General features: G+C 38.5%; 1 protein-coding gene across 1 annotated transcript in view; it reads left to right on the plus strand.

Annotated features, from left to right (window-relative positions):
- Rnf115 (ring finger protein 115) overlaps positions 1-27,577 on the plus strand; it is a 61,408-nt gene that overhangs the window by 19,082 nt on the left and 14,749 nt on the right. Inside the window, exons 2-3 of the mRNA XM_051199358.1 lie at positions 9,426-9,484; positions 12,905-12,962. Of these exons, the coding sequence (XP_051055315.1) occupies positions 9,426-9,484; positions 12,905-12,962 (117 nt within the window). The remainder of the gene's footprint in view (positions 1-9,425; positions 9,485-12,904; positions 12,963-27,577) is intronic.

A 27,577-nucleotide genomic window follows, 5' to 3' on the forward strand; every position in this document is an offset into this window, starting at 1 on the left:
ATTCCTAGTTATTTAAAAAATATTTATTGCTGTTTTTATTTTATTTTTGAGACAAGGTCTCAGTATGTTGCCTTGGCTGATTTGGAATTCATTGTGTAGAGCAGGCTGGTCTCAAACTGGAAGAGATTGTCCTTCCTCTGCCTCCTGAGTGCTAGAATTAATGATGCATGCCACCATGGCTAGCCTTATTGTATGTGTGAGTATTTTATCTGTATGTGTGTGTGTGTGTGCCATGTTTATGCAGTGCCCATAGAGGCTAAAAGGGGGCATTGGATTCCCTAGGACTGGAATTACAGATTATGTTGATTGTGAGCTACCATGTGGGTGCTAGGAACTGAACCTGGGTCCTCATCTACAAGATTATCAAGTGATCTTAACTCTTGAGCCGTCTCTTCATCTCCCCTCCCCTAGTTATTATTGTTTTTTCGACAATATTGTGAGTAGCATTTTTTTTTAAAGCAATCTCATTCTTGGTAAGTTCATTACTGGATATAACTACTATTTGCCAAAAGTATTAATTAGGGTCTTTTTATTATGCTGGATCATGTCCTCTTGTAAATAGGAATAATCTGAGTTTTTGTTTTTGGACCCTTTTACTTCTTTTCATTTGCCTTATTGCTCTAGTTAAGACTTGGGACACTATTTTGAATGAAGAGAGTATGCCAGGTCTACAAAGTGAGTTCCAGGGCATCCATGGCTGTTACACAGAGAAACCCTGTCTTGAAAAAACAAAAACAAACAACAACAAAGAATAGAAATAATGGTCTTGTTTACTTCTGATTTCAGAGGACATGCTTTTAGTTGATATTACCTGTACTAGTATAGTTTAATGTTAGCTATAAGTTTGCTATGTATAGTGTTTAGTATATGGAGATAAGTTCTTTCTCTTTTTTCAGCAGCAATTTTATTGTGAAGGAATGTTGAACTTTGTTAAAGGTCTTATCTGCATCTAATTGAGACGATCATGTGATTTCTAGCCTTAAGTCTATTTATGTGCTTATTGACTTGTTATGTTGAAACAACCTTCCATTTGTGGAAGGAAATCAATTAAGTCAAGGTGTATGATCTTCTTAATGGGTTCTTTAGTTCAGTTTGCAAGAAATATTAGAAAGAAAATTTGTATCTATGTGTTGCAGACTTTCTTAGATCACCAGCCTCCAAATCATGGCATGGAGAGGTATTATTAGTTACGAATGCTTTGGACTTGGTTTAGGCTTGGCCCACTAGCTCTTATAACTTACTTTAACTTGTTTTTCTTCATCTACGTATTGCCTTGGGGCTTTTTGCCTTTTTTTCATTCTGTATGATCTATTTTCCTGCTTCCTCTCTGTCTGTCTGTCTGGCAGCTGCCTGGCTGGCCCAGACATCTATCTCTCTTTCTCCCTTGTTCTCTCTTCTCTGTGTCCTCCAGCTCTGCTTATCTCTCCTTTGCTTAGCTATTGGCTGTTCAGCTTTTTATTAGACCAAACCAGGTGCCTTAGGCAGGCAAGGTGAAACAGCAGCATGTCTTCACAAAGTTAAGCAAATGCAACACAAACAAATGCAACACAAACAAACTCTATTCTATTCTACAACACCTATGCCCATCAGGAAAATTGGCCTGTGGGTTTTTTGTTTGTTTGTTTGTTTTGTGTGTGTGTGTGTGTGTGTGCGCGCGCGTGTGCGTGCGCGTTTTCCCCCCTTTTTTTTTTTTTTTTTTTTTTTTTTTTTTGAAACAGGGTTTTCCTGTGTCGTCCTGGCTATCCTGGAACTTACTGTGTAGACCAGGCTAGCTTCACACTCACAGAGATCTGCTTTCCTCTGTTTTCTAAATGCTGGGGTTAAAGGTGTGCACCAGCACCATCTGGCTTCTGTTGTGTTTTTATCTGGTTTTAGCATCAAGGTAATACTAGTTTCATAGAGTGAGTTTGGTAGTGGTTCTTACCATTCCCTTTTATGGAACAGCTTTGGAAGCATTGGCTTTAGCACTTCATTGAAAGTTTGGTAGAGGAACTAGAGAGATGCCTCAGTGAGTGGTTCAGAGCACATGCTGCCGTTGAAGAGGCCTGGAGTTGGATTCCTAGCACCCATGTCAGCCAGACTACCTCCTGTAATTCCAAGAGAACTGACACCTTCTGGCACTCTGGGTACCGCACTCGTGTGTATTTAAACTCAATGCATATAATAAGTAAGATACATCTAAAAAAATAAAAATTCTGTAGGATTTGTGCTTCCTTTAACAGCACATATATGAAGTTTAATGATACAGAGATTAGCGTGGCCTTTGTGCAAGGATGACTCTGTGCAAGGTTTTGTATGTTCTGCTTGTTGCTGTGCCTCCCAGTCATGATGGCTCTTGTCCCTTTCAAACCTTAAGCCAAAGCAGACTGTTTCCTCCATTAAATAAATAAAGTGGAAGAATTTGGCTGTGGATTTGTCAGGTCCTGAGCTTTTCTGTGTTGGGACACTCTGTTACTTCATCAGTTTTGTTTATTAATACAAATCTATGTAGTATCTTATTCATTTCATTTTGGGAGGTTATGTATGCCTAAGAACTTATTCGGGTTATCCAGATTTTTCAGTTTTTTTTCCAAATTTATGTTTTGAAAGTATTCATTAGTTGTCCTTTGAGTTTCATTGGACCAAATTTGTTGTAATTCTCATTTTAATTTTATTAATTGAGAGAGATGCTCTTTCAGGTAGATTGACTAGGAGTTGGAGTTTGTCCATTTTGTTTTCTCCAAATAACCAAACTTTATGTATTGTTCCTTTATTCTCTGTTTCATTAATTTCTGCCCTGGTTTTACGGCTACTAATTTTGAGTTTGGCTTTTTTTTTTTTTTTAAAGACCTTGAAGTATCGTTATTTTGAGATCTTTCTGATTTTTTAAATATAAGCAACCACAACTGTAAACTTTCCCCTTAGGACTGGTTTTACTGTGTCATAAAGGTTTCAGATAGGTTGTGCTTTCATTTTTGCTTTACTCTGGGAATTTTAAAATTTCTTAAGTGCTTTCTTCAGTGACTCACTGGTGTTTCAAAAATGTTTTGTTCAATCTTGGGTATTTGTATAGTCTCTATGGTTTCTCTTATGTTGATTTCTAGCTTTATTCCACTATGACATGATGAATTATTTCAGGAAGGACATGGTAGCTCACACTCAAATCTCATTATTTAGAGATGGAAGCAGGAAGATTGCTCTGAGTTCAAGCCAAACCTGGGTAACATAGAATGTTTGAAGCCAGACTGAGCTCCAGTGTAGGACTGTTCAAATTATTTATTTTCTTTTGTATTTTTTAAAAGTTGCTTTGTGTCTTAAAGTGTGATCTATTCTAGGCAGGTTTCATGGGTTGGATGGAATGTTCTGTAGGTGTTTTAATCTGTTTTGCCTATGGTCCTACTAAATGTCTCTTTTGGGTTTATGGACAGTGTACTTTCAGAATCACTTCTAGTTTGGTGGAAACAACTGGGTTCCTGTTTCTTTCTTTTCTCGGTTGGTAAATTAGGTTTGGTTGCTAGGCTTCTCTTTTAGATTCAATGATAGAAATAACTCATGGGATGTCTTTTGATAAGATTTTAGAAGCAGGGCTGAAGATGTAGCTCAGTGATTTAGTGTTTCCCTATTCTGCATATGACAGGGGACAGAAAAAGGCCATTTACAGTAGAAATATTGGGGGTAGAGGGTGCAGTGGAGAGGTTGGATAGAAAGATTTGCTGTGAGCAAGCACAAAGAAGATTTCCACAGTGCCAGACAATTACCTTTGCCTTGCCATCTGCTTCTCACCAACGTATAATACCCTTTATCCTTACAGTTCACAGCCCCGTATATGAAAATATCAGAATGGTCCTAAGGCCATCACCTGGGTAAGAGAAGGGATGTGGAGGAAGAAGACTGTGTTTAATTTCTGTTTGCCCCACAGTCTCCTCAAGACACAGAAAGTTCATAACTAAAATTACCCTTGAAAAATATCAGAAAAATGTAGCTAGTCATTTTTTTTAGAAGTAACGTGGTAAACACTTAAAGTGCAGTGTACTTGCAGTTAGTGTAGGGCTTAGCTATATTGTGAGTATAACTAAGACAACAATAAAGTAATTGCATTATATTTTTTTCAGGGGAAAATGTGTACAATTAGATGGGGGTGTGGGAATTGAAGGTTAGCAATTACAGCATAGAAGAGGAAGTTAGAGGCTGACATAAGCTGTGATCTTCTTGGCATTGTTCAGAGAAGAGGAACCTGGGGGCCCGGACTTGTGGTTTGAAGATGTGATATATACTTATCCTGGATTACCCTAGCAGTATATATGCTTTTAAAAATTATTATTATTTTTAATTATTTGAGACAGGTTCTTACTTTGTAGCCCAAAATGTTCAGTCCTCTAGCCTCTGCTTTCTGAGTGCTAGGGTTACTTATGTGTGCTACCATTACTACTTAAAAAAGAAAAAGTGTGTGTATGGGTGTATGTACTTCTTAGTATGGGTTTGTGTGTGTGTGTGTGTGTGTGTGTGTGTGTGTGTTTGTGTAAGTCCAATGTTGACATTTGGTATTTTGTTCTATTGCTCTCCACCTTTAATTTTCTGAGACAGTGTTCTCACTGAACCTGAAACTTGTTGACTTGGCATGCTGGCCAGCCAGTGAGCTTCAGGAATCCACCTGTCTCTGCTTCCTCAGGGTAGGTGTTACAAGTGGTGCCACCCTTGGCTTTTTATGTGATTTCTGAAGATCTATCTAGTCTTAGGTCCTGGTGCTTGCCCAGTAGTCATTTTACCAACTGAGCCATCTCCCTAGACTCTTACCACTGTTTTCGTATTCCAGTGGTCTGCGTATTAAATAAGTATGTTTTCATGGTACTAGAAAATTAGTAGAAAAGCTTGATTAGTGCTTGCAAATGAAAGGATTTTTTTGTTACTTCCAAATCACAGGAAAAGCTATGTGGCAGTTTTACAGTTTGTTTTAATCTACATGTAATCTTGCTCATGTGAAAGAACCTGGTTTTTAGAATGCATCTTGTCTAGGATCATGAAGAGAAGGTAGTAAACTTTCGTATTCTCACTCAGTTCTTAATATTTACATCAGGCTTCTCACTCCTGTTGTGAAATCTGAAGTAATTTGAAGTGGTCTTCTGTCTGCCACAACTCTGAGCAGAATTTTATTTACTTTTTATATAAAACATTTTTCAAATATATTTTTATCAATTTCCCCTCCTCCAACTCCTGTCAGATTTTACCTACCTTCCTACCCCCCCCCCGTGTCTCTCTGTGTTTCCAAACAAACAAACAAACAAACAAGCAAGAAACTAATAAGACAAAAAAAGCAAAGCCAAATAAAGTAAAACAGAAGAGCTCACACACACATACACACACCAAAAAACAAACAAACAAACAAACAAACCCCCAAAACAAAACAAGACAAACAGCCCAAAAAACCAACCAAACAAGGAGTTTGTTTTGTGTTATCTATGTATTTCTAGGCAAGAGACCTCTAGAGTGTTGTTGATAAACCCAGTGACAATCCATTGGAGAAAACTGATTTTCCTTTTACCAGCAGGTATCAATTGTAGAGAGTTTTTTGGTTAGGGGAAATGTGTCTATTTCCCCCTCATTTGGCTTAAATATGTGTTGTGTATGTGGTCACAGTCTGAGTTCTTATGTGCATCAGTTCTGTTCTATCTGGAAGACACTGATTCCTTAGAGTCCTCTATCATCTCTGGCTTTCAAATCTTGTCACCTCCACTTCCACACAAGATTCCTGAGCCTTGAGGTGGGTGTTGGGGTGGGGGTTGGGGTTTGATGACAATATCTCATTTAGGACTCAGGGCTATAAAGTCTCCCATTCCCTGCACATTGTTCACTTGTGGGTCTCTGTGTTAATTCCTATGTACTGCAGGAAGAACTTCTCTGATGAAGGTTGAGTGAGGCACTGATCCATGGGTATAGCAGTATGTCAATAGGAGTCATTTTTATTGTTGTGTTCCTTTAGCAGAATAATAGTATTAGGTTTTCTCCTAGGCCTATGACTTATCCAGAAGTTACACACACACACACACACACACACACACACACACACACACACAGAGAGGGGGGGGGAGAGAGAGAGAGAGAGACTGATTGAGATATTGGGTGGGCATGTTCTTTTGAAACCTTGCAGCCTCAATGACACACCTTCTCCAACAAGGCCACACCTCTTAACCCTCCCTAACAGAACTAGGTTCTAAGCATTGGAATATGTGAGCCTATGGGGGCCATTTTTATTCAAATCACAATATTCCCCCCCCCCAACACTCGAGCTCTTTGATTCTTTCCCCCATCTTTTCTATAGCATGAGTGGATCTGGCATGTTCACTCAAAGCCAGCCTTATTCCCGAGCATTATGGAGACTCTTCACCAATGCCTGTGACAGATGAACTTTAAGACAATACTCATCCTTACAAATGTCATGTGCTGAGATGTCTCATATAGAGGAAAATGGTTGAGAGTTCCTGATCCACAGGATAAAGTTTATAGTAATCTGACATTTTCCACAATTTATTCCCTGTGTGATCAACCCTGAATATCCACCTTCACTGTTCCTCTCTAATCTCCCACCTGCTGTTTTCTTTCTCTCATTACTTTTTTGACAGTCTCACTATGGAGCTCCAGCCAGAACCATGCCTGGCTTCAAAAGTGCTATTTTCTATCACCACAGTCCTACATAAATAATTTTCTTCTTTGTTGAATAGATTAATATCTTAGAACTCTGTTTTAGAAATACCTTCCCTGGGTCATCTGGGAAAAATCTAGAATTCTTTGTCCAGTGTCTATTTGTTAAGGCATTTATTTTACAAAATATTGTTTTCTTGATTTGGTTGACTCTTCATCAAATTAATCTTGATGTGAGGAATTGCTCAATCGTTTGGATATTTGAGTTACTGTTCCATTTTTGTTTGAGATAGTTATAACTATATCATATCAACAGCAGATCAACCAACTTTAGTGTTCAGAAAGTAGATGGAACAAGAAACTGGTTGGAAATGTCTTTCTCAGGTATATTTGAACAGATAAATCACACTTGGAAAACGGTAATAAAGCAGTCTTGAAGGTGTATTCTTTCTTAGCCCCAAACGTTGATGTTATTTAGGAGGGATTTATTATTGAAGGATACAGAAACTAATTGGTGGTGCTGTTTGGCTATTTAAATTCCTTTAAGAAACATGTATTTATTATTATTGTGTTAGGGCATATGTGGAGGTCAGGGCTCCTTTGGAGTTGGCTCTCCCCTTACTTTCATGTGGGTTTCTGGAATGGCATTGAGAGTTGCCTAGCTTGTATGGTGTGGTTTGGATGAAAATGGCTCCCAGACAGTCACATGTTTGGATACTTGGTCTCCAGTTGGTGCTATTTGGAAGATGTAGCTTTCTTTCTTTGCTGGAGAAAACAGTCACTGTTGGTAGGCTTTGAAGTTTCAAAAGACATTTTGAGTTAGGTTTTTTTTTTTTTTTTTTTTCTCCTGCCTCCTGTTTATGGATCAAGATGTGAGCTCCCAGCTTTACCTATTGCCATGCTTCACCATCCTGGATTCCAACCCTATGAAACCTTCAGCATAATGAAACTTTCTTTACAGGTTTCCTTGGTCATGGCATTTTGTCACAGCAATAAAAAACTAAGACAAGCACTGTTGCCTGCAGAGCCATCTCATTATCCTTAGTTACTTGAATTCTTATTCCATAAAAGAGCTGAGAATATTATATTTTATTTATTTGGAACCACTGCTAATTAGAAGGGAGTTGTGGCTCATTCATTTTAATCCTAGCACTTGAAAGACTGAGAAATGAGGAACTCTGTGAGTTTGAGGCTAGCCTGGTCTTCATGGGGAGCTCCAGGCCAGCTATGGCTGCATAGTAAGACTCTGTCTCAAAGAAAAAACACACAAACCAAAACATTAGAAATGTTTAAAGCATTAATTTCCTGGGCTATAAATTGATTTATGCTATGATTCAATTTATCTCTTAGATATACATAGTGCAAAATAATAGTTTCAGTAATCATCAATACTAGTATTTTGTTGTTTTGTTGTTATTTTTCAAGACATGTTTCTCTGTGTGACAGACAGCTTTGGCTGTCCTGGAACTCAATTTGTAGACCAGGCTGGTCTGGACTTTACAGAGATCCACCTGCTTCTTTCTGCCTCCCAAGTGCTGGGATTAAAGGTGTGTACTACCACTGCCAAGTGTAGCTGCAGTTCTTTATTAGCTTTGCAGAGAAAATTGATGATTATTCTTTCTAGTTAAAGAAATACTTAACTGTCTAAGTTATGGTTACCTATTGCTGTGATGAAACATCATGACCAGTCAACTTGGGGAAGAAAGGGTTTATTGATTGTTCTAATGCTTCCACAGCACTGTTCATTATCCAAGGAAGTCAGGACCGGAGGCAGGAGCTGAGGTAGAGGCCATGGAGGGGTGCTGCTTACTGGGTTGTTCCTCATGGCTTGCACAGCCTGCTTTCTTATGGAACCCAAGACCTGCAGCCAGTGGTGGCAGCACCCACAATAACTGGACCTTCCCCTATCAATCACTAATTAAGAAAATGCCTCCAAAGGCTTGCCCACAGCCTAGTCCTATAGAGGCATTTTCTGTTTGATAACTCTAGCTTGTGTCAAGTTGTCATAGAACTAACCAGGACATCAACTATCCAGTTTTTGCCACTATCCCTCTTAAACAACAAACCAAAAACATTAAAAAAGAATTAAGCCCAAACCATCCCAAATTAAAAACAAAAGCAACAAGCAAAGAAACAAATCTTTAACATTCTCCCTTATTCTCTCAGTGAGAACCACTTAGGTAGCTGTGAAACCATTCTGTAAATACCTTATGAAATCTTTATTTTCAGAGTACATTAGAAAACAAACAGCCTGGAAATTATTAAATACACATATTTGAAAGCCAGCTTTAATTTTTTTTTTTTTTTAAATGGGGTAGGAGAGATGGCGGCTCAGTTGTTAATATCACATATCACTCTTGCAGGGGCCTGGGTTCTGTTTCTAGCACCCACATGATTCACAACCATCAATAACTTTAGTACCAGGGGATCTACTGTCCTCTTCTGATCTCCATGGGCACCAGACATGGCACTTGTGAACAAACACATATTCAAGCATAATACCCATAGACATAAAATAAGCAAATATATCTAAAAATGTTTAAAGTTTTTATTACATTTTTGTTATTTATTGTGTGTGTGAGTATGTGCATAAAATGGCACAAGTGTGGAGGTAGGAGGACGATTTGCAGGAAGTCTGTTCCTTCCTGCTGTGTGGGACCTGTGGATCAAACTTAAATTATCAGGCTTGCCCTCTGAGTCATCTTGCCAGCCTGATCATCAGCTTTTGTACGTCACGATATTCTAAAGCCACATGCTTAGATTCCTAATGAAATGAAAAACTTTTATTTACTTATTCTTTTCTTTTATAGGAATATATATGTCCCAGATGTGAATCAGGCTTTATTGAGGAAGTGACAGATGATTCCAGGTATTGTATAAGCTTACGAGTTAACCAAACATTCTAGTGTTAAAACTGTTTTTTCTTAGTGTTGATTGCGTGGATGGAAGGAACCTGTATTTACTGTAGCTAATCCTCTGCTGGAGTAGAGACTGTGAGTGTGCACATGCACACACATGAGGGCAGAGGACAGGACTGGGAAAGGAAAGAATCTGGAAAGCAATGTGATGATAGGATTTTATCTACTGCTTCTGATTGTGCCATACCTGGAAAACCTCTGGAGCCATATCAAATTAAATTCACCAAGTCTTCCTTTATTTCTTTGGGAGTCCTCTTGGATTTTTAATTAATTTTTAATGATGACTTTTTTGCCTGAAGTTAAATTGCTGTTACACATATTTGGTGGGCTGTGTGGACTTCTGATAAGGACTCTAATGAGGCAAACAGTGTAAACTAGCCAGGGAAACAGCTGTTTCTTGGTCTTGAGGAGCCACAGGTCCTTGTTCAGATGAAGATTAGTGTTGTCAGACTTTGCCATCCTGCTGCTGTGATATTAATATTTGGTTTTGTTCTCTTTGCTTTGGTTAAGGTATAATATTGGTAAAAAGTGAAAATATTTTCTCTAAGTGATGATATATTTCTTGATTTTCATGAATAAACCATGTAATAACTTAATTCTAGCATTTGACCAATTGACAAAATACCAACAGCTTGGTAATCAAAAGTCTCTTAATCTTGGAGTGACTTAGGAGATTTATGCCAGTTCATAATTCCTGTACATTGATGTTGGCAGAACCTAAAGTTGAAGGTCTCTTCCACAACCAGAAAAAAACTGCACATTTTACAGTATGTACTGTTAGTTTTACTGCACTAATGGTTGATGATTATATAGGTAAATGCATTGGAGCTTCTAAGGCAGTGTGTGGCATGGGATCTAGTTTGGTAGAAGCATTTGAACATTAACATGGCAGTTTTGCCTATAAGATTAGCATGAGAAAATTAGTAGTGTGTGGATGGCATGTTAACTTTGGATTTTTTCTTATTTGTGTTATTCTAATTGCATTAAATATGTATATAAGGCACTTATGCTCTGCATGTGTTGAATAAAGAGTACACTGTTTTAGGGGAGTAATTTATGGCTATTCTCCTAAGTTTAAAATAGTAATTCTGATTTCTTTAGACATAGAGAACTTTTATACAAAGTACAGTTATACCTGAGTACTAGCTGTAAGTTGAATATTTTTCTAGCAGGGAACTATGAATTCCATGGATTCTGTTTTCACTAAATTCTTATATTTGTGCCTGTATAGGTCAAAGATTGTCCAGTATAGATGCTGTTGGTAGCAACTATTCAAATGTCAGTATTTGGGGTTTTGAATGAAGTCAGTGTTTTTAATGAGGGAAGAAATTTTATTCTTAGATTCAAAGTCTTTTGGGCAATGAATTATTACTCTCTTCTATAAAATTTATAAGTATTTGCTGACTTTAGTGCTTAGCAATTACAGTGATTAGTATTAGATGGTAAAAATGATTGGAGCTGAGCTTGATGCTGTAAGCCAAAAATACTAGTTACTCAGAAGACTGAGGCAGGAGGATCAAAGGATCATAAGGCTTGGCTGGGCTTTAAAGTTCACTGGCCAGCCTGGGCAATTTAGACCTGGTCTCTAAAGAAAAAGTAAAAAGAAAAAATACAGCTCAGTGATTCAGCCCCAGTACCAGAACAACAAATCACTACAAGGAAGTCTTTCCATGTAAATTAAGATATGAGCCCCGTCTGCCTCCACACATACTAGAGGACAGCTTGTAAATTTTCTCAAGTTTTGCAAAATTCATTAGAATGTTGTTGTTTTTATTATCCCTTCTCTATGCTTAGTTCCTTTGCTCTTAAAGTACAGAACATTTCCCCTCCCCCACCCCCACCCCCCACTCCCAAGACAGGGTTTCTCTGTATTGCTTTGGAGCCTGTCCTGGAACTCACTCTTTAGATCAGGCTGGCCTCAAACTCACAGAGATCTACCTGCCTCTGCCTGGGATTAAAGGTTTGTGCCACCACCACCTGGCTAAAGCATTTGTAACTTTTGATATAAACACAGTATCAAATGGTTTCTCAGAGTAAGTCTTGAGAATGAGTACGAAAAGGGTAATATTTGCTTTTGGTTTTAGACTAACTAGAATGTGTTTGTTTCCCCAACGATAATATTTGCTTTTGGTTTTAGACTAACTAGAATGTGTTTGTTTCCCCAATGAGCTCAGCACCGTACCTGGACTGGTATTGTAATCCTGAAAATGAAAGTAATTTGTAGTAGTTCAAAGGTTTTATGATAGAGTGTATGCTTATATTTGCTTGAAGAGTTACCTAGCAGTTTTTATGATTCAGTCTACCCTTCTTTCTCAAAAGAAGGGTTAACCAGTTTCTTCTCTGCAAATTTCATATGGGCAGTGGGATTTAGTCTCTTCCTATTTTGGGGGGCCCTTGAAAAGAGGTATTTTATCACTTAAGACACATGCTATTAATTCATCAATTTTTATTTTGGAGTTATAGTGATGGCGAGGAGTGCCTTTATTATATAGCATTTGACAAATAATAAATGCATATATATGAGGTATTAATAAAAAATACAGTTTTTGACCTTTCAGTTTATATTTATGAAAGGAGGAAAGTGTTGAAATGGTCGAGGCAAATCTTAGCTATTTATAACATAATAGAACTTAGAACCAGAGTCAGTACAGAGGGATGTGGAGGAGTCATATTTGTTTGGTGAGTTCAGAAGCAATTAATGGAGGATGTAGCCTTGAAGGGTGGGTAGGATAATCTAAGAATAGGGTAACCTATTCAAAGAAGAGATTCTTTTGTTTGTTTTGGTTTTGTGTTTTGAGACAGCTCTGTCTCTGCTTTCTGAGTACTGGGATTAAAGGCATGCCCCCACCACCACTTGGCTCAAAGAAGCATTTGGTATTGAACTCTTCTAATATTTTAGTCTACACCAGACCCTTTAGATTGCATATTTAATAATTCCAGAAGATACTAACCTCAGTTGGCTTGATCATTTATCTGGTTGATTGGTTTCACAGTGAAGCATTTTGTTTTCTTAGACTCTCTGAGGATACATACTTAAGTTTCTTCCCTTGCTTGACTAACTTTGGATAGGGTTACTGGCTGTGAATCTTTTGTTGGATGGCCCTTTTCCCTAAATTTCTCTTTGATGTAGCTTTAATCCATTTGAAACAACTTGGCTTTGTTGTTTGGCATGACGATTTTCTTTTGCCTATCTGTTACTGTTTCCTTTGTTAAGATATTTCCGCAGACACAGTGTCTTTGGCAGGTGTCCTGTAGCAATGAGTTGCTTTTCCTTATTGAGCTTTGTTCTCATTTTGCCATTCTATATTTAGCTTCTGGGAAGGGAGCTCATTCCTGGGAACAGAATCACCACCATTGCTTTTTCTCTTTAGTTTTTTAGGTGGTGGTGGCAGCCGGATAGATGATAGCACATCAACACATTTTGCAGAGGTAAGTTTTCCTTTGACTGGCTGTAGAGTTGCTCAGGAAGTGGTGGGGATCAAAGTGATGACAGGCAATCATCTAGTGCAGCATCATGTGTGAGATGAACCGAATGTGTGAGAAAAGTGTGGTCAAGGGAACCCAGAAAGCTCTGTGTCCTCACAAAAGTTATAGCCTACATGTAAGCTGTCCTACTTCAAACCTGGTATGTTTTCTTCTTTTTCTGCTGCTGTTTTGCATATGTGAATAAGAAGCTTGTGCTGTTTGCAAACAGTAGTCCTGCCCTGGATGAATTGTTATTAAAATTAATAAAGCAGTTTTCAACATTGTACAATACCAGTTTTTAGAATTTATCTTTTGTTAACATAATAGTGTGGCCTTTCAGATCCTAAGATGGGATCTTTAATTAATTAACTTCTGTTTCTTTGTATAATGTGACATCCATATGTTGAATCTCTCTCTGTGCCTGAGACAGATTTCACTATATGGTCCAGGTAGGCCTCATACTCACTTTGTACCATTGGCTGTCCTTGAACCCATAGTTTTTTGTTTTTTTGCCTCAATATCCTAGGTACTAGGATTTATATAGGTCTATAGTACCATGGCCAGTTAGAAGAACCAAAGTCTAAACTATTATTTGAAAATAGAAAGCTAGGGTGTTAGTCTATATCTTTGAATAGCATTTATTTTTAATTCAGAATACTTTGTTTTTCATTGATTTGTTTCTTTTTCTTTGGGTTGTGTAACTATTTTCACCTCTTATTTCTTTTGAGAAGGGGTTTTATAAGGTTTTACTATATTGCCTAGGCTTGTCTTGAACTCATGAGCTCAACCAATTCGGCCTTAGCCTTTGGAGAAGCCAGGACTAGACATGTGCCATTATGCCTAGCTCTTAAACTGTTTTTAAGTGTACAATTCAGTGGCATCCATACTCCATGCTTTTAGTCACTTAGAGACTGTTGGCCCTATGGAAAAACCCAGTTCATTGGATAGCAAACACTTTTACTTTCTTCTGTTACTTGTGTACCTCTGTTGACATACAACTTGCTAGGCACAGAAAACTGATATATAACCAAAAGAATTTCTAAATGTTAAATCCCATACTCGGAATTATGGGATTAAAAAAAAAAAGATTTATTTATTTATTATGTATTCCTGCATGCCAGAAGAGGGCACCAGATCTCATTGCAGATGGTTGTGAGCCAGAATGTGTTTGCTGAGATTTGAAATCAGGACCTCTGGAAGAGCAATCAGTGCTCTTAACCACTGAACCATCTCTCTAGTCCCTACTTTTTTGTTTTTATCTATGTATTCTTTTTGTTTCTGAATCATAGTCTTTCCAAATGTAATTGAAGTGCCAGAAGAGTTAGCCAAATATTTTGATAGCTGTGTAAATCATCGAACTTTTCTCCTTTTGAAAATTATCTTAAGATGTGTATGTGTCTCTGTCTCCTGTTGATGAAGTTACAGTTAAGAATTGTGTTAAGGATGTTTCCTTTTGCTTATGGCCTATGATTATTTCTAACATCTAGTTCTGAGGTTTTTTTTAGTAGACTCTTAACTGCTCTAAGACAAATTGATATAAGTGTGACTCCAAACAGCTCATGTGTTTTCTTGTAGACAGACTGATAAGCATTTAAAGTATACTCTGAGGCCAGCATTGATGTCAGCATTTCCCAGGGTTTGCTATTCCTGGGAACTCGGACAGTTAGTTTCTGATTGTGCATATGCAGATGCAACTTCACTTGGTTTTCTTTAAGCATTTGTTCTCTTTTAGGGAATGGAAATAGATGGATCTGTCAGTTTTGCATGTATGATTCATGAGGAGGAGATGCATTGAGTAAGAAGGAAAATAAATATATGTGGTCAGCACTCTAACTTTAGTATCGATATATGGGACACTATGGCATGGACCATCCTTCAGGTGTTAATTTTTGCAGAAGTAATGGTTGTGAGTTCATCTTCCTTAGTTAGCAGTGATAGACAAGGTTTGTAGCAAGGGTATATAATCATGCCCAGTTCTCCCTCTGTAAAATTCTCTTGTCATCATGCCTCAATATTTTTCTTCCTCCTCCCCCAACCCCCCTTCTCAAGACATTATGCAGCTCTGACTATCTTGGAACTCATTATGTAGACCAGGTTGGCCTCCAGTTTCCACAGATCCATCTGCCTCTGTCTCCTGAGTGCTGGGGTTAACTTCCTCCTTTTAAAGTAATGTTTTGCATTTTATAATTGGAAAAAATGTCTATAATATTATAGAAATTCCCAGAGATTTTGGAGAATTAGGTGAGAACTGTTTTTGTACATAGCATTTCTGTTAGAAGTAGGAGAAGGAAGCCAGTGTCTGGTTGCCTTGCCTGCACAGCATTACAGTATAGCTGGAGAGTAAGTTTAAACACATGACGTGGGTGAGAAGACAGTGTACTGAGACTCCTGTGGGGGCGTATGTAGAAAGTATAGCCAAAGGACGGCCTGTTCGTCTCCAGGAAGGATCATGTACTGGTGACTAAGAGCACAGACTCTAGGATCAAGTTACTTGAGTCCAGATCCTAGATGTGCAACCTATTAACTGTGTAACTCTGGCAAAAGTCCTTACAGTCTTTCTGTGTCTGTCTGTGTCCTTGGGAAAATATGGGGGCAATGGAAGCATGTACCTCATAGGAATGTTGTAAAGATTAAGTAAATTGACACATGCTAGTTATGTAGACCTCAATATCTGTCAGAGGTAAGGAGGTGATAGATTAGAGCCATGAGTGCACTTCATGGTGAAGGGATTTAGATTTTTTTTTTTAAATGCAAAAAAAAAAAAAAAAATCTGTCTCAAAATAGTATTCTTAAACTATATTTTTCCATGTCTCTGGAGATAAAAACTTTTAGAAATAAAGTTATTTAGAGCAACAACACTTACTTTCAATGTTCTAATTGGTTATTTCACCAAAGGCTTATGTTTGGTTTCACTGTGTTTTTCTTTAGTAAGTTGCTTAGACAATTAAGACATTATTTTTTTTTATAATTAGCTAAATTTCTAAATGGGTGTATGTTAATTTTTTTCTGTTTAGAAATCATTAATTTATTATTATTATTTTGTTTAATGCACATTGGTGTTTTGTCTGCATGCATGTCTGTGTTGCAACTGTAGTTAGACAGTTGTGATCTGGCATGTGCTGGGAATTGATCCCGGGTCCTCTGGAAGAGCAGCCACTGCTCTTAACTGCTGAGCCATCTCTCCAACCTTCCTAAATGGATAAATTAGAGAAAGCTTAGTCCAAGAAAATTTCCCCAATATTAATATTTGTTTATTTTCCCTTCAGGTGAGGCTGAAGTGGGGAGGGTAGCTGGGTAGGAAGAAGGCAGAAGCTTAGCAGTTACACAGAGATAGTACTCGTGAGTAACGTGAGGTTTAGTGGAGGGTGAGTCTAAGATGTCCCTAGTTTGGAGAGTGACAGGACATTGCTATTTTGAGATTGCTTATGAAAGCCTAATAAGTGAACTCACAGTTCCCCGAACACCCATTGGTTAGAGGATCCATTGATTATATGAAAGTCCCTGACTAATACTTGGTGACAGTGAGGTCACTTACCAGGACAGGTCACTTCAGAGCAAGAAAGCCTTTGGGGACAGATGTGTAAGGCTTAGGGTAAGGCCCACTGCGCACGTGTGAATGTACACACACACACACACACACACACACACACACACACACACAGTGTACTCACATGTACACACACTATCTGTCTCAGGGAGAGAGGGAGGAGAGAGAAGAGAGGGGGGATGGGGAAGGGAGGGGGAATGAAAAATGAATTGATTATGGCAGCTGCCTCAAATTGGCTGTAAGTAAGAAAGTTTCCAGGTATTCATGCACAAGAGGACAGGGTGCCCTGAGCAGTTTATGTAAGTAAAACTTGTTCTTTTATATTAGTTGTATTATAGTCCCAATAAAGAAAATGTTAAAATATTAATATCTCCATTTGCCAGGTGGTGGTGCATGCCTTTAATCCCAGCACTTGGGAGGCAGAGGCAGGTGGATGATCCTGTGAGTTTGAGGCCAGCCTGGTCTATAGAGCGAGTTCCAGGACAGCCAGTGCTGTTACACAGAGAAACCCTGTCTTGAAAAATAAATTCTCAATTAAAAAAGTTAATTTTTCTTGAGCTGAGTTGGACACCATAGCTGAGATGTGATCAAGTGGGTATGCTAAGTTTATGCACAGTCTTCTGAGAATTAGGCTGTAGAAGAGCCACACGTGCTCAGAGCCACTTTCATTTCTCTCCTTCATTTGTGCAGCCTCCTAATTCAATAACTCCATCCACTGGAGAAATATAATTGGTGGCCATTAGGCACTTGCTACACACCAACCAGCTACTCTTTCCTGTAGTAGTGAAGAGGAATAAGGAGTGAGTGCAAAGGTCATAGTGGAGATGAGAGGTTAGCTTCTTCTTTAACTCTTGGGTTTGATACTTTATAGTCAGCAGGGCACTGGGAGTCATATGGAGTGGTTGGGGGAGATCAGTAATCTGTGAGACTGTTCTGGTTTACTTCCATTAGCACCTTCCACTGTACCAGCTCATGCTCTAAGTGTGCTTGGGACCTGTGCTAGCATCTCATTTTTGCCTGCAGAAAGCACTATGTTGATCAAGAATAATATGAAGGGCCAGTTGCCTTTAATTTCAGCCCTCAGGAGGCAGTGATAGGTGGATCTCTGTGAGTTCAAGGACAGCCTGGTCTACAAAGTGAGTTCCAGGATAGCCAGGACTACACAGAGAAATCTTGTCTGTCCAAACCAAAACTAAGCAAATACACGCATATGCCCGTGCGTGCGCGCACGGGCACATACACCTCCCCCCCCCCACACGATTGAACTAAATAAAACTGTTGATATCCATTTGTTTTGATCTAAGACAGTTTAAATGATTAGACACTTGCTGCTCTCTTAGAGGACATGAGTTTCATTTCCAGCACCCATGAGCATGTGACTCATGATCATGTCTAACTCCAGGTCCAGTGGGATCTGCTTCCTCTGACCTCCATGTGCAGATACACTTACTTATATGTACATATTCATCCTTAGCCCATACACATATGTAATTAAAAATCTTTACTAAAAAGATAAAATTTAGCCAGATGGTGGTGCATGTCTTTAATCCCAGTGCTTGGGAGGCAGTGGCAAAAGGAGCTTTGATATGCAGGCTATCCTGGTCTACAGAGTGAGACATAGGACAGCCAGGACTACACAGAGAAACCCTGCCCAGAAAAATAAAGAAATAAACAAACAAATAAATAAAATAAATAAAATTAAGTCTGCCATGGTAGTAGCCAGTCTTAAGATTTATTACTTTGCTATTACAAACATTTTAATTTTTATGTTCTTTTTGGGGGAGGGGCATGGCTGAGAATGTCATGTAGCTCAGGCTGGTCTTGAAGTTGCTATGTGCAATGACTGGCCTTGAACTCATGATTCTTTGATATATCCTGCTTTTATTTACCTTTAATGTTTGTTTGTATTGATGTTTGTTTTTGAGGCTCTGGAGTCCCCAGAGCTCACTTTGTAATGCAGATTGACTTCAACCTCACCACGACCTTCCTGCTTCAGTCTGTAGTGCTGAGTGAGGGACAGGTATAGCTGCCATGCCTGGCTCCATTTGCCTTTTGAATCTTGTGTTCCAGGAACCCCAGGGCTGTATTTTTTATTTTCTTTCACTATACCATTATTCTTTTTCTCCAAGTTATTCTAATGCTATTGTAAAAACTATTATATATTTTTGTCTAAATTCCTCTCTCTCTCTCTCTCTCTCTCTCTCTCTCTCTCTCTCTCTCTCTCTCTCTCTCGTGTGTGTGTGTGTGTGTGTGTGTGTGTGTGTGTGTGTGTGTGTGTGTGTGTACGTGTACGTGTGCATGTTTGAGGCAGGGTCTTACTTTGTATTTCTGGTTGGCCTGAAACTGCGTCTATAAGACCAGGCTGTCCTGAAACTCTCAGAGATCATTCCACTTTTCCACTACTGCCTCCAAAGTGCTGGGATTAAAGGTGTGCGCCACCACGCCTGGCTTTTCCTAAAATCTTGGGGTAAGTTATTTTCTAGAGATAGACCTTTTAAAGCCCTGATCTTTTATACTTTCAGCTTTTAAATGGTTTTATTCAGCTTTCTTCCCAACTATTGCTAAGTAGAAGCTTTTTTTCTCCCCTGTGACAAATGGGGTCTTCTTGCTTCTTTGCTTATTTGCTGATAAAAAACAGATGTGGTTTTGGTTTCAAGTATCTAGAACCTGGCTGAAGAGTTAGCTCTAAAAAGCCTCTTTGGGTCCACATGTAGCTTAAAATAAAGTAAAAATAAATTTGAAGTATAGATTAGTTACTTTTCTGTGGCTGTGGTAAAATACCCTGACAAAACTAAAGGATAAAAAGGTATTTTGACTCCATGGTCTGTTCTGTTACGAGGGGAATCTGGAACAGGTGTTTGTGGCAACTGACCGGATGATACACACATGCACTTAGGTGCTGCTGCTCAGTTTAGTTTCTTTTTTTCTCTTAAGTTTAGGACTCCAGTCTGTGAAATAGTGTCACCCTCCTTGATTAACCTAGTCTATGTAATGCCTCATAGAGATGCCCAAAGGCTCATCTCTTAGACATTTTTAGATCCTGTCAAGTTAACAGTAAACATTAACCATTACAGAGCAGCTACTCTAATGCCATTTACCTCACCATATGATATTAGCTAGTGCTTCTATAGCCATTATAATGACATAGTAACTACAAAATTTATTTCATAAGCTGGGAAATTGTGGTGGTTTGAATGAGAGTGACCTCCATAGGCTCATCTATTTGAAAATTTGGTGGAAGTGCTTGGGAAGGATTAGGAAGTGTGGCCTTGGAGGAGGTGTGTCACTGAGGGGTAGACTTTGAGGTTTAACAGCTCATGTCATCCCCAGTTAACTCTTTCTCTGTCTTGTGCTTGTGGATCATATGTAAGCTGTCAGTTGCTGCTCTGGTGTGATGCTTGCCTGCCTGCCTGCCAGTTGCTGTGTTTCCTGCTATGGTGGTCAAAGACTCTAATCCTTTGGAACCAGAACCTCCGAATTAAATGCTTTCTTATACAAGTTGCCTTGGTCATGGTATATTAAGATACAACTTGGTACTAGGAAGTGTCATATTGCTATAACAGACCTTGCCATGCTTTCTTTTTTTGGTCTAGGAAAGTGGTTGATCACTATAACTATAAGCATGTAAGTAGGGCTTAATGGGGCATCTGAGTAGGAGCTTGGAAGACAGTAGTGCTGAGAGCAGTGTGGACTATGGAGGCTCTGCTCAAGAAGTGTCAGAGGGAACAGCATTAACAATGGACTAGAGACCGTTCTTTTGATATTTTGGCAAAGAATGTAGCTGCATTTTGCCTTTATCCAAATAAATTGCCTGAGGCTAGATTGAAGAGGTTTGTATAAATTTCATTGGCAGATTTCAAGATAGCCAAATATTGACATGTGTGGCTATTAGTAATCACTCTTATGCAAATCTACAATGGAAATGAATAAGGCGAAAAATACAAAATGTACACTTTGGAAAAAGGAATTAGGAAATTTAATGTTGGGCCCTTTGTTTATGCTGGAAGAGATAAGGAGAAATGGAAGTAAAGGGAATGGTGCCCATAGAGCAGGACTCCAACCCAACTAAGCCCGAAATCAATGAAAAGAAACACTGAAAGAATCATCTGTTCCTAAAGAGCAACAGCAAACGGAAGTTTATACTGAATGTAATTCAAGGAGGGGCTGGGACAGGTTCCATCCCAAGCAGGCAGCAGAACTTGCCAGCATAGTGGTTCTTTTCTGGTTTTAGAGTCATGAAAGATACAGGAGTACAGGGCCTATGGAGTCTTCTGCTGTGATTAAGGAAAGCTGCTGAGGCCAGGCGTGTGGCAGGGGAGGTCCCTTATGGAGGCCTAAGGAGGCCATTGTGTGAAACTGAAGTGAAGCCTGGATTGTGTTGGAGATCTTTGGATGCTGGAGATGCCAGAACTGTGGGATACCAGACAAGAAGGGCTGCAAACAGGGAGTGGAATCAGCTGAAGAGAGAGAAGCATGTTGTAGCCAGCAAGCTGGAAGGGTGGAGCCGTCTAAGCCCTTTGACATGAGACGTGGGGTTATAGGATTTGGACTTTGCTCTTGTGGATTTTGGTCAAGTGTTTCCTCACCATGTTCCCTTTCATCTCTTTTGGAGTGGTAGTGTATATTCTGTGCCATTGTATATTGGAAATGTGGTTTGTGTTTGCTTTTGCTTTTGCTTTTTACAGGGGTTACAATTAAGAGATTGCCTTGAGTCTCAGAAGAGACTTTGGACTTTTAGACAGGGTTGAAACTGAAAGACTATGGGGATTTTTGAAGATGGACTGAGTGAATTTTATATTATGACATGTCTACAATTCTACGGGGGTCAGGGAGTGGAATGTGGTTTGAATGAGAGAGAATGACCCTCATAAGCTCATAGATTTGAATGCTTGTTCCACAATGGGAGGAACTGTTTGGGAAGGAGTGGGCTTTGAGGTTTAAAAAGCCCATGCCATTCCCTGTCTTTTTTTTTTTTTTTTTTTTCCTCCTCTCTCCTTTGTGCTTGTGGATCAGATGTAAGTTCTCAGCTACCGCTCCAGCACCATGTTGCTATGCTTCCTGCCATGGTGGTCAAGGACTTTAACCCTTTGGAACAATAAACCCCTAATTAAATGCTTTCTTTTGTAAGTTTCCTTGGTTATGGTAGTTTGTCATGGCAATAGAAAAATAAACTAAGAGATACCTTGAATGTGGAAGATTGCACTGTCATATATATGTATGTGTGTGTGTGTGTGTGTATTTAATATATACATCCCTATATATATTACATGATGAAAAAATTGGTTTTACTATGTTAAAGGACTTTAAACTACTTTTCAAAAGTAAAGAGGCAACTTCAGTTCTTAAACTCTAATACAAACATTGTAAAGAAAGTATAGACCAGTATCTGTTTAAATATGGAAGTAAAACTCATAAATAAAACTTTAACAAGTAATATATAAAATGTGAAGTATATCACGATCAAGTAGAACATATATACCTCAAGAATATGAGGTTGGTTCAATAATCAAAAGTAAGTCAATAAAATTCACTATATTAATACTCTAAGTAAAAACGATTCCTATTTCAAACCTTGTAAGAAAAGCATTCTACTAAATCTAACATCCATTCTTGATTTTCAAACTCTGAGGCTGAGGAGACTGCTCAGTCTGCAATGTGCTGACTGTGCAGGTATGAAGAACCATGTTTGGAACCTCAAGGGGAAAAAGCCAGTCCTGCATGGTGGCTTCCTTGGCTAGCTCCTCTCTAGTTGATGAGCACTGGAGTTCACTGAGAAACATTGTCTCAAAATATGTATAGGATGTATACTCTATTTAATAACAGAGTATATAATAATAAAGATAGACACTCTATGTAGTGGTTTGAAAGAAAATGGACCTCAGAGGGAGTAGTACTTTTAGGTGTGGCCTTGTTGGAGTGGGTGTGGTCTTGTTGGAGGAAGTGTGTTAATGTGGAGATGGACTTTGAAGTCTCATATATACTCAAGGCCAGGGAGACAGTTCACTTCCTGTTGCCTTTGGATCAAGATGTGGAATTCCCCCCACCATGTCTGCCTGCATGCCACCATCATGATAATGGACTAAACTTTTGAATCTGTAAGCCGCCCCCTTAATTGTTTTCATTTATAACATTACCATGGTCATGGTGTCTCTTCACAGCAATAGAAATCCTAACTAAGGCATTCTATTTCAACTTCTGGTGCATGCACCCACAAACATATGTTCATACGCAAGTATACTCCTCTCAGTAAACTAGAGATCAGTAAGAATTGCCTTATCAGACAAAGTTCTACAGTTAATACAGTTACTGATGAAAGACTAAGTGCTTCTCATCTAAGATAGAGAAGGCCAGGGTGCTCCCAACTCTTTTTATTCAGTTTAGCACTCATTGTAGTTGTGCAACAGAGTAGCAAGCTGGCTGTACAGAGACATAGTGACATTAGCCTGGAAAGAAAGAAGTAAAACTGTCTGTATTTGCTTTATTTTATTTTTGGGACATGGTCTCAGTAGCCCTCACTGGCCTTGAATGACTTTCTGTGCAACTGAGAGCTGACTTTGAACTCCTTGTCCATGTGCCTCCCCTCCATGTGCTAGGATTACAATTGTACACTACCACATCTGGCTTTGAAGTGTTCTTTTGTGTATAAAATGTAATGGAATTAAAAGAAAGCAACTAGAACCTGTGATTGAATTTAACAAGATTGTAGGATAGATAGAAAAATGAGTTTGGGCCTGTTAGATGATTCAACAGGTAAAGTGTTTGTCATATAAACTGATGACCTGAGTCTCCTGGATGAAGGAGAGAACCAGCTCCCCAAAGTCCTTTGACTGTCTCATGCACATTTGGAACACACACACTTCTGCACATGCGCGCGTGAGTGCATGTCACAATAATAATAAATAATAAAATTTTAAAGCAGTTGTATTCTATATGCTACCAATGAACAATTGAGAATTGAAATTTAAAAATATATTATTTATAGCCATATGTAGTGGCACATGCCTTTAATTCCAGCACTCAGAAGGCAGAGACAAGTGGATCTCTAAATTCCAGGCCAGCCTAATATTCATAGTAAGTTCCAGGACAACCAGAGCTACACAGTGAGATCTGTCTCGGGGGAAAAATATATCATGTATAATAGTATCAAAGTATGAAATATTCAAGACCCCAAGTGGGGAAATAAAATATTGCTTATAGTAATTAAAGAACATTGAAATAAATGGAGAGAAATCTCATTTATGAATCAACTAGCAGTATTTTAAAGATAGAATTTATAAAGCCTGGCATTGTGATATAAACATTCAGTCCAAGCACTTATGAAGCAGAGAGACAGGTAGGTGGTCTCTGTAAGTTTGAGGTTTGTTAAGTTTGAGGTTTGTTTGTTCTACATGGCAAGATCTTTTACTGGTCTCTTGCCTTCAAAACAGTCTCTTTAATTCATCAGCTTTCATGTCCTTAATTTTGTTTTGGTTTTTTGAGAAAGGGTTTCTCTGTGTGTAGCCCTAGCTGTCCTGGAGCTCACTCTGTAGACGAGGTTGGCCTTGAACTCACAGAGATCCACCTACCAATGCCTCCTAAGTGCTGGGATTAAAGGCGTGTGCCATCAACACCTGGTGATGTACGAGCTTCTTAATGTGTACTTGAGTTTTGTTTATTTGAATTTTATTGAGAAATGTTGCATCTGTGTTCGTCAGAGAAGTTGATAAATGGATTTTTTTCTTGTATTTATCCTGTTTTGGTAGCAGGGTAATACTGGCTTCAAAGAATGAAATTGGTAATGTTCCCTTTCTATTTTATGAAATTTTTTAAAAATCACATTTTTACTTCTTTTAGAAAAATTTTATTTTATGTATATGGATGTTTTGTCTGCATGTACACTTGCACACCAGAAGAGGGCTACAGTTATAGATAGTTGTGAGCCAATACATGGGTGCTGAGGATTGAACTCAGGACTTCTAGAAGAACAGCTAGTGATCTTTACCTCTGAGCCATCTTTCCAGTTCTATCGTTTGGAGTGTTTGAGGAGCATTGGTTTTAGTTCTTCAAAGGTCTGGTATGATTGAATGAATTTGTCTGGTCCTGGCCTTTTCATTGGAGACACCTTGTTTGTTTCAATAGCATTGTTATATGAGTGATTAAGTCTTCTCTTTCTCTTCTTTATTTTTCTGCAAAGACTCCCTAGTCCAGACTGTACTGGAATTCACTTTGTAGGCTATCTTGGCCTCAAACACATTGAAATCTCCCCTGCTTCATCCTCCCAAAGGCCGAGTTTACAGGCCTTGACACACCTGGGTTTATATAGCCTCTTGGTTTAATTTTTATCCACAGATATCTAGAAATATATTAATCTCATCTAGATTTTGCAGCTTATTGGAATATAAATTTTCAGATATTTCACAGTGAACCCCAAGGTTTCATTGGAATTTGCTGTAATACCCCTATTTTGACTTTATATTATTTGTTTAGGTATTCTCTCTTAGTGTGTTTGGCTGAGGGTCTATCAATCTGGCTTATCTCCCAAAGAACTCTGTTTCTTTGATTTCTCGAATTGTTCTTAGTTTCCATTTTGTTATTTTCTGCCCTGATCTTTATTAAGACTTCTTATCTCCCAATTTTGACTTTATCTTATTCTTTTTTCTAAGACCTTGAGGTGCATCATCAAGTCATTTATTTGAGTTCTGTTTTTAATGTAAGCACTCATACCTATATGTGTCCCTCCTAGAACTGCCTTCATAGTTTACCAAAACTGGTAGTGAATTATGTTTTCATTTGCTCATAGGAACTTTTTACATTTACATACGTGATTTTTTTTTCAGTGAGTCACTGATCAATCAAGAATGCTTGTTAATCTCTATCTTTTCTATAGAATGTGTAGTTTCTCTTGCCATTGATTTCGACTTTTATTCCATTATTATCTGATTAAAATATAAGAAATTATTGAATTTCTTTTGTATTTGTTAAGGATTTTTTATAGTCTAAATATGATCTGCTTTGGAGAAAGTTCCATGGCTCCTTATAAATGTGTATTTTGCAACTGTTGGATAGAATATTCTGTAGAGATTTGATCTATGGTACAGTTTGTCTCTTAAGTTTCTTTGTTGATTTGTTTAGATGATGTATTTGTTGATGCGAGTAGGTTATGAAGTTACTAGTGTTGTATCTGGACCTGTGTGTTTCTTTATGTCTAGTGATATTTTTAAGTTGAGAGAATTCACATATAATGCAATTCACTCTTTTAAAGTATGAAATTCACTGGTTTTAGTATGTTCACACCATTTTATAACCATTACCACTAATTCCAGAGCACTCAAATATCACACTCACATACACATACATGCACCCCCCCCCGTGTGTGTGTGTGTGTGTGTGTGTGTGTGTGTGTATTGTATGTGAGATGTATATATATGTGTTGTTGTTCTGGTACTGTCCACATTTCTTTTGAGACTGGGTCTTCTACTGGTCTGAAATTTTTCAAATAGGCTAGGCTGATTGGCCACCAAGCCCCAGGGATTTGACTATCTTTACTTTGCCAGTGCTAGTATAATTCCACACCTGGATTTTGTTTTTGTTTTTAATGTGGGTTCCTGGGGATTGAACTTAGAGGTCCTTTTGCTTGTAAAGCCTTTTACTGATGGAACTTTTCTCTAGTCCCCAGAACTTTTTCATTAGCCCCTAATCTTTTAACCATTTAATTATTTCTCCATATTTCCCCTGCACCAATCAACCACCAATCCATTTTCTGTCTCTATGTAGGACAGTAGCTATAAATGGACTCATATAATGTGACCTTTTCTGACTCTTTTCTACTTAGCATAATGTTATCAAGTTTCATCATGTTCTAACACACATCACTACCTTCATTGTTGTGGCAGCACAATACATTGTGTAGGCATTCACTTTTTTCCTTTTGGTGCTGGGAATCTCCCAGCTTCAGTATGCAGACAGGCAGTCTGCTAGCTGAGCCCTCGCTTCTTGTGACTATCCAGTATTGTGTGTCTCTCTGTTAGCTGATGGCCACTGGACATTTACACTGGGGTTGTTAATATAATTCTACATGGTTTTTTTGTGATATATTTACAGTTATCTTGATTTTAATAACTAACAGTGAGATTCTTGTGTCATATAACTGTTTAACTCTGAGGTACAGATTTTTTTTTTTTTTTAAATACGTGGATGTTGTTGTAGTTGGCTCAGAGAAAGTTCTGTCAAATGGAAGATACATTTATCCTCTTGTTTATTTTATTTATATTTTAAGAGATTCATTTATTTATTTTTGTGCCTCTCTGTGTGGGTGTGTGGAAGCCAAAAGAGGACCTTAAGTGTCATCCTCTGTCACTGTCTGCCACTTCCTCTGAGTCAGAGTTTTCTTAGCTAGGCCAGAAGCCAGCAAGCCCTCCTGTCTCCTCCCTCACTGCTGGGGACGAGTGCTTGCTGGGATGGCTAGCTGTTACATGAGTGCTGGCATCCAATCCCCAGTCCTCATTGTGGGGCAGGCAGTGTGCTCAGCTCTCTATCTTGTATATAATATTACTGGAAACTTTGTCTTTTTTACTTCTACTCAGAATAACTTATTTTGTTGTTTATCAAGACCAAATTTGTCAAACTGTGTGGTTCTTTTGAATGTTTTACTAAAACGCTGTAATGTTCACTGTTAGATTCCACTTATGTAATTTGTGTCCTGAAGACCCAGTTCCGTTAATGAGCTTTCTCCCCCTTCTGTTTGTGTAAGTCTGCTCTGAGACAGATGACCTGAAGCTATTCTTGATGTACTGTTTTATTCTTCGTTCTACAGCTAGGGCACTCTGTCGTCTGGGGATGAAAGTAGGCTAGAAATACAGTATTGCCATTAGTTTGTACAAATTTGCATTTCCAAGCAAGTAGCAAAGTTCCTCAGCTGATGCTGATGGTGTTTTGAATTTTCTACTTTATTAGTTGTGATAGCAATTAACAGTAATCTAAAGAGTATAGTTAACTGGGCTAGGAGATGGCTCTGTTGCTAAAGTACTCAGTGAGAACTAGAGTTGGGATCCTA

Source organism: Phodopus roborovskii, unplaced genomic scaffold (assembly GCF_943737965.1).
Source record: "Phodopus roborovskii unplaced genomic scaffold, PHOROB, whole genome shotgun sequence".
NCBI lineage: Eukaryota > Metazoa > Chordata > Mammalia > Rodentia > Cricetidae > Phodopus > Phodopus roborovskii.